General features: G+C 38.8%; 1 protein-coding gene across 1 annotated transcript; it reads left to right on the plus strand.

The window, feature by feature from the left end:
* Positions 1–645: 645 nt before the first annotated feature.
* On the plus strand, positions 646–1,413 carry LOC138872076 (uncharacterized). Its single transcript, XM_070150065.1, has one exon. The coding sequence runs from the start codon at positions 646–648 to the stop codon at positions 1,411–1,413; it is 768 nt and encodes a 255-aa protein (XP_070006166.1).
* Positions 1,414–8,743: the final 7,330 nt, after the last annotated feature.

An 8,743-nucleotide genomic window follows, 5' to 3' on the forward strand; every position in this document is an offset into this window, starting at 1 on the left:
TCAAATCCATCGAAGAAATCACTGTAGTGAACAATGTGAAAGTCGTACAATGGCTGCCGGAAGGATAGCTGCCCTAGGCTGATTTATCTCGAGGTCATCAAATCAGAGCCATCACTTCTTTTCCCTACTCAAGAAAAAGAACAACTGCGTATGGACTTCAGAGTGCCGACAGGCCTTGGAAGAATTAAAACGGTATATCTCGAGCCCACCCCTGCTCCATACACTGAAGGAGAATGGAACACTCTACTTGTATTAGCCGTGTCCGATGTGGCGGTAAGTGGCGTGTTGGTTCAAGAAGAACAAGGTACGCAATTTCCTGTCTATTATGTGAGTCAGACCCTAGGAGATGCTGAAACCATGTACCCACATTTGGAAAAGTTAGCTCTTACATTCATAAGCGCATCTAGGAAGTTAAAATCATATTTTCAATGTCATCCTATATGTGTATTGACTACATACCCACTTCGAAGTATCTTGCATAAGCCCAAATTATCAGGCTGATTGGCCAAATGGACCATTGAACTTAGGGGGTATGATATCGAATATCAGCCCTAAACGGATATCAAGTCTCAAATTTTAGCAGATTTTGTGGCCAACTTTTTGCCTGCCCTCGTACCTGAAGTAGAAAAGGAAATCTTGCTAAAAATGGGTATGTTATCGGGGGTATGGACCCTCTTCACAGACGGTGCCTCGAATGTAAAAGGATCCGGGCTCGGCATCGTTCTAAAACCGCCTACGAGCAGTGTCATTAGGCAATCTGTCAAAACTTCTAAATTGACTAACAATGAGGCCGAGTATGAGGCCATGATTGTAGGTCTCGAACTAGCCAAGGGCCTTGGAGCAGAGGTCATCGAGGCAAAGTGTGACTCCCTTTTGGTAGTAAATCAAGTAAACGGGAGCTTCGAGGTTCGAGACGATCGAATGAAGAGGTACTTAGACAAACTTCAAGTGACATTGCACCGCTTCAAGGAATGGACACAGGACCATGTACATCGAGAACAAAATATCAAGGCAGATGCACTTGCAAACTTGGGGTCATCGGTTGAGGAAGATGATATCGTCCCGAGGACTGTCATCCAACTATCGAGGTCGGTGGTCGAAGAAGGCCATGCAGAAATTAAGTACATCAACTACTTGAAGCATGGGAAGCTCCCCACGGACCCAAAAGAGTCGAGAACACTTCGAGCCAAAGAAGCTCGATTCTCACTTGATGAAAATGGAACATTGTATAGAAGAACCTTCAATGGACCACTGGCGGTGTGCTTGGGACCCAGGGACACCGATTATGTATTACGAGAAATCCACGAGGGCACTTGTGGGAACCATTCTGGTGCCGACTCTTTGGTTTGCAAGGTGATTAGATCAGGATATTGTAGGGATGACATGGAAAGGGACACGAAGGAGTTCGTTTGAAGGTGTGATAAATGCCAAAGATTTGCACCGATGATCCATAAACACAATGAACAACTCCATTATCCTATCCTCATGGCCATTCATGAAATGGGGGATGGACATCGTCGGCCCTCTACCAACGACGCCAGGTAAAGCTAAATTTATTTTGTTTATGACTAACTATTTCTCAAAATGGGTAGAAGCGCAGGCCTTCGAGAAGATAAGAGAAAAAGAAGTCATCGACTTCATATGGGACCACATCATATGTCGATTCAGGATACCTGCCGAAATAGCATGTGACAATGGGAAACAATTCATTGGTAGCAAAGTAATAAAATTCCTCGAGGACCATAAAATCAAAAAGATTCTATCAGCGCCTTACCACCCAAGTGCAAATGGTCAGGTCGAGTCCACAAACAAAACCATCATTCGAAACTTAAAGAAAAAGTTAGATGATGCAAAGGGGAAATGGAGAGAAGTATTGCCCGAGGTGCTATGGGCATATCGAACGACGTCAAAGTAGAGCACGGGGAGACCCCATTTTTTTGGTATACGGATCCGAAGCATTGATCCCTGTAGACATGTGATTTTTGACTCTTCAAAATATTTTTTATATTTTAGTATGTAAATATTTAGGTTAGGCCTAATATAGTTGTTTCAACTAATTTTGACCCTTATACATTATTTTTGTCACAAAATTGAAAAATACAAAAATAGTTTTTGTTTCTTTTGCCTTTTAACAAACATGTTAATGAAATTTATTTATTTCTTATGCTGATTATAATATTTATTTAAATTTTTCCTTGCCAAAGATTAGTGAATATATTTAGTTACTAGTTTTAATCTAGGTATTCCTTTATTTATTTTGTTTTTTTCAAAAGAAAACTCAAAAGAAAGGGCCAATTAAAAGGTCTGCATAGCCAATTTCTCCTTATCCTCTCCAGCAAATTCACGTGACTGACCTCACTTGAATATCTTTCCAATCATATTTTTATCACATTGCATTCATTAATTACTCACATATATTTTTCATACATATTCTATTTAATGGGCACCAAAAGAAAATGGGGTAGGGATCTGACTCGATATATATATATATATATATATATATATATATATATATATACACACAATTTCCTTAGAAAACCTAAACCTATATACACATAACTAGGAGCGCCATTTTCAACAGAGGACCCTTCCTCCCCCCCCCACCGATCTGTCTCCTTCTGAAAACAAAGCAGCCATTTTCATGGCTTTTGGCTGAGCAAAAACAAAGCAGCCATCTCACAAACAACCACCCTCAACTTCCCGTTTTCCACCCAAATACCATCCCCGAACTTCGTCTTCTCAGCGCCTAAAGACATTAGCCGCAGAACAGAACAAAAACGACCTTGCCCTTCATCTTCTTCGCTAAATCACAAATAGAGACCCCATGTACGAATCTCTTAAAAGCTCAGTGAAAAGCATTTAAAAGCATCACAAACCCATCGTAAGAAAAGTTTAATGAAAAGCAACTTCAAATCTCCGGCCAAACAATCACAAACCCATCGTAAGAAAAGCATCACTATCAGCCACATATAATCAACACAAACCTCCACCAAAGTCCAGCCCCAAAATGCAACCACGGATTCGAGTCGAACCGTCGAGCTTTCTGTTAGCAGATCCAAGGTGTCGATTCGAGGTCCGTTGTTGAATCATGTCGCGGTTCTACTCGTTGTGGAGTTTCACAATAATAAAATTCAAATCATTCATTTGAGGTATGCCCTTCATCTTTGTTTCTTCTATGCTTTTGTGAACGATGATACCATGTTAGATTTAAGCTGCTCTTAATGCTTGAACATGTTTTCATGCCTGAAGGGCTATCTTATCTTCTTGTACTCGTTGATTTGATATTTTTTAGCATGCTAAATGGTTTAAGTTAATACAGTAGGATTTTTCATTCATTTTAAGTAGATACATAAGTATATGAATGAGTTATTTAGTAGTGGCGTGAGTTTTTGAACTAAAATATAAGTTCGAGTCCTTGGAATTTTGGGTGGGATTGGGAATAAAAAAAGGTATAAAATAAATAAGTTTTCATGTCAGCGGGAGGAGAGTTTCAATCATACTTCTATTTGGAATATAATTCTTTGAGTTATGATTCATGCCTACGGCATGCTTAGATCGTTAGGAACAGCTTTCCCTATAATAAAACTGACGCGTGCCATTCATACAATTGAATCACATAATCTATGGCCCTCATATTAATTATCTTAACTTATATAGAAAATGCCTTGAACTTTCGTAGTTTGCTTTAGGCGCGTTAATTAAATAAATTGTCATAGCTACGGGTACGGTTCCCGTGACGTAGTTGTGATGCTTGATTTCTAAATCCGGGGGTACATTTATGTGACCAGGCCACAATTTAACCTTGTTAATAAAATAAACATGTTGTGGATCATGGGTACGGTTCCCGTGATATGATTCGCAACGTGTAATCAAATAATTAGTTGTATAACAATTGGATTATTAAAAGCGGTTTTAAAAGGGATAAAATGCACGTAGGTTTAAAATGTGTAATTAATCAGATAATTAGGCCAATAATATTAGTTGATCAATCGTGCTAGAACCACGGAACCTAGGAATGACTAACACCTTCTCCCGGGTTAACAGAATTCCTTACCCGGATTTCTGTGTTCGTAGACCGTAAATAGAGCCAATCTTCCTCGATTCGGGATTTTAACCGGTGACTTGGGACAGCATAAATTATCCCAAGTGGCGACTCAGAATTTTAAATAAAATAATCCCGTTTCGATTGTCACTTCAATTGGAAAAACTCTCTTAATATCCCATGCGGAGTGGTAGAAAAGAGGTGTGAAAGCTCTGGCGACTCTGCTGGGGACAAGAACCCAGAATCTCTGGTTCAAGGTTCAAAAATTCGAGTTTAGAATAATTGTTATATTTGGCTTTATTTATTGTCTAATTTTATTTACATGTTTGGGCCTAATGTGCTAAATGTTGCTTTTTACCGCTTTGATATTATCAGGAGTGTATATAAACTACTATGAAACCCCTCTCTTCTAATCTTCTGAGAAGTGCACGCTAGCGTGACTTCTTTCTGTTAGTGTCATACCCTAATTAGAATGAGGTTCGGATAAGTTGCAAAGTCGGGTGATCTTTTGGTTATCGATACGCTGCCCTCTCCCGGCTCGAGTTGTCCGCTCGGGTAAGCCAGGTCTAGAACAATATACTCAAGTTTTAAACCTAGAATAACTCAGCCTCATGCCGGATCCCTAGTAGGAACGTTTGTTTGCATCATGTATATTTGATTTTGGGGACTCAACACAGGGGTTAGGTCCGTCTAGGACAGGTGTACCCAAAATAAAAGACCATCTTGATGCATCTTATGTGCTATATGTTACGTTCTTCAGGGGCAAAAAGGGTCATTTGGCGGACCAATGCGGGTGAGGGAAAAGGAGAAAGAGAAGAGTGTGAAGTGTGAAGTGTAAAATAAAGTAAGTAGGGCCCAGTTATAATTTTATTTCACGCTTTTTCAAGAAAAGACTAAAAAATAAAAATGAAAAATCCAAAAAGATTTTGCAATTTCCCATTATTTTTTCAAAAAAAAATTAGAGAAAAAGAGGAAAAAGAAAATCCAAAAAAAGAGTTTACATGTTTCATCATTTTGTTTCAAAAAAAAAACATTTTCTCTAAATTAGCTGTTTTTTTCAATTCTCGCCCGTATCCAATCTGCCCGAACTACGCATACCTGATTCTCGTCTTTCGGGGCGTGATACGTAGGCAACCCACATAGGGTCCGGTCTTCCTAGCTAATCTTAGGTTCTTGGCTTCGCGGGATCTTAGCCGAATTTTGCACTTCTAGCCACATTTTGGTCACATAAGCCATTTTGCAAAAATAGTCTCAATCATGTCTTGCATGCAATAGGGAGGGCTATTGTCTCACATGGTGCTCTAGGTCTTAAACTCTATTTGGCCTTAATTTTCTCATACAGGTGTGGGTCTACTTACCGGAGTTTGAGCATGACAGACACCCCAGGACCATCTAGTCAGGATCGCTCATTCAGGAGTTGCTTGAGGAGATTTTTTATTTTTCATGTTTTGAGTTTGTTCTTCATTTTATGTCATCTTTTACTTTCTAGTTTTGTACAGTAATGTCGAGTCTTTTGTTATTGTACTTTCTACTTTGTATTTGAAAAGTGTGTTGTACCTCAAAAATCCACAAAAAAAGAGGTTTTGCGTTTTATATTTTCGTTAGAAGTTTTCTTTTGAATACTAATAAAAAAAATCATTTGAGGTGGTTTTCCTTTATTTAATTAATATTACTTTTATATTTCCTTTAGTATATTAAGACCAAAAATTCAAAAAAATAAGTGAATTTTCTTTTAGTACCTCTTTAAAAGTTTTCTTTAAGATATTAATTTCAAAAATCCAAAAAAAGATTTTATTTTGAGGTTCTTCTTTGGGAAATTAATGAAAAATAAATTTTTATTATTTTTACTATAACTTTAGAACATTGTACATAGAAGAAAAAACAAAAACAACATACTTTATCTTTGGTTTATCTTTAGAGTTTCTCTCTTAGGTAATTAAAACTGAAATCCAAAAATATTTTTATCTTTTTCATTTCTTAGTTCGAAATCTTTCTTTCAGGATATCACATGAAAATTCAAAATATTTTTCTTTGGTTCATCCTTTAGATTTTCTTCCTAAAAAAAAGAAGAAGAATAAAAAATATTTTTCTCTTCTAGGGTTTTTTCCTTAATAATTTACCATAGAGTATTTGTTTCAAAAAGAAAAAAAGGAAAACAAATGCTCGTTAAGCTTGAGTTTAGAATAGGTTATAGAATATTAAGTCTAGAAAATTCAAAAAAAGGATTTGCTTCTTTTATTTCTCTTTTCTCATCAGAGTAGTCATTAAGGAAAAAAAGAAAGAAAAAGAAAAAGAGAACGTTAGTTTGTTTGCTTTATTTCCGATCTTCCTAAACTACGCAAAGATCTGATTCATGCGGCATCATGATACGTAGGCAACCTACATAGGGTATGATCGAATCATCATTAAATAAAAAAGCATAAAAAAGAGAAAAAAAAGGAAAAAAGATAGATGAAATTATGGGATGTGAGAAATGAGAGGAAAGAAAGAGTGATAATTAGGGGGAAAAAAGGGAAGGAAAATGAGCAAGCCAAGAAGTGCTAGAAAATAAAGAAAAGAGAAGATTGAAATGAACAAAATTGGGATGATGCCAAGTGACCTTGTGACCCTAGAAGTCATTCTAGAACCGTTAATTGTTGCTAGGTGCATTGCACTCAATGTGATATTTTTAGTTGTTAAATGCCCTAATGCTAATAGGATGTCCCCATTTTGTTTCTTTAGTTATCTTCATTATAGCAGAAGGGTGGTTGGTTTGTGGTTCTTAAAGTGGTAACGCATCTCTACAACATAAAGTCGAAAGGTAATGACAGACGGCAACAGAATTGAGTTGGTTGGTACTGGTACCCAAAAGCAATTGGTTGAATAGGGCAATGGGTTAGTTGAAGAGGTAAGGATCTTAAGACAACACATTGCGGACAAGTATCAGGCTTGGATGACTGGGAAGGCACCACCCCCGCCACCACTTAGCTTCTTAGATGCTACCCTTACCCAAACTTCGGCCGTAGTTCCAGATGATCCCTCATACTCTCTAGATCCACCTGTTTATCACAGCTTTCTCAACCACCCTAGTAGCTCCATCACTCATCCTCCAATTACCTCTCCCCAAAATTTCCCTCCAGTCATATCCACTATCCCCATGATCACAACTTCTCAACAATCTTCCTTTCATAGATCCGACAATGAACACCCGCTCAAAGCTCATGACGCCCAATATTACTCCTCAAAGGTTGCCCACAAGGTTCCCGACTCATACAATCAGAGCCCTCGGAATGAGCCTCATGTTGAAAATGGAAAGTTCACAGGAAAAGAAGAGCGAGATGAGATATCCAGAAAGTTGAAAGGGTTTAAGAACCCAAAGTTTAATTTGTATGATGGGCGTGGAGATCCAGTAGCCCATATGAGGGGTTATTGCAGTGAAATGAGAAGTGGTGGCGTGTAAGATGATTTGTTCATAACATAATTCAGTGAGAGCTTGACTGGGACAGCCTTGCAATGGTATACTCGTCAAGATGTCAATAAGTGGCATGCATGGGATGACATGGCTCAAGATTTTGTTCGACACTTTCAGTACAATCTAGACATTATCCCAGACCGCTCCTCCCTATCTAAGATGGAAAAGAAACCCGACGAAAGTTTTAGGGAGTTTGGGCTCAGATGGAGGGAACAAGCTGCTCGGGTCAGTCCCCCGATTGGTGAAGAAGAAATGGTTGAGCTTTTCCTAGAAGCCTAAGGGCCCACCTACTTCAGTCATTTGATCCCGGCCTTGGGTAAACCTTTAAATGATGTGGTAAAAATGGAGGAGATGGTAGAAGAGGGAATCAAGTCAGGAAAAATCATGAGTTATTCTGCATTGAAAGACACTACAAAAGACATTCAAAACATCTTAGTAAGTTTGGATAGAAGAAAGAGAAATAGAAAAGATGTTGTTGAGTCGCGCCAACGACAGGATCCAGTGGGCATTCCTGCTCAATGCTTTCAGCCTCGATATCGACCCCATGGATATCCCTGTGCTCCAGATAATCCTCCCCAATGCTACTTCCCTCCACAAAACCCCCAAAGTCGTACATCACATTCCCAGTACTCCGTCCACAATGCACCACCATATGTTCTACACCCACGAGACCCGCGATGGCCTGCACCACTTCCACAAATATCTTACTGCCCCCTCAAGCATATCAACCACCTACTCGCAAAAGGTTCCAACCGAGGCCAGCGTATAAGATAAAAAGTCAAAAGGAAAAGGAAAAGACTTTCACTCCCATTGGAGAATCATATGCCAGTTTGTTCCAAAGGTTGAGGCAATTGGACATGTTGAAGCCGATTCAGATAAAAATGCCGAACCTTCTTCCAAAGAATTTTGATTATTCTCAAAGGTGCGCATATTGCTCTGATGCCTAGTGTCACAGCACAGAAAAGTGTTGTCATCTGAAAAGAGCAATTCAGAAGTTTATTGATGCAGGTGACATTGTCGTGCAAAATTCAGATGCAGTAGACACTAGCCAAACTCCATCGCCTGTTCATAATGATACGCATATTGGTGGGTATGATTTGTTTTGAAAAGGAATATGAGAATTCTTCTGAGATCCTCGGAGGTCCACGTGATGTAAAGCTTTCAGCGCTATCAGAGGTTGATCTTAAGAACGAGTCGGCAAAAGGGACCCAAAAGCAATTTGCTAAGGTCAATGTGATGGAGACTGGTGA

This window comes from Nicotiana sylvestris, chromosome 1, assembly GCF_000393655.2.
Source record: "Nicotiana sylvestris chromosome 1, ASM39365v2, whole genome shotgun sequence".
In the NCBI taxonomy this organism is placed as follows: Eukaryota; Viridiplantae; Streptophyta; class Magnoliopsida; order Solanales; family Solanaceae; genus Nicotiana; species Nicotiana sylvestris.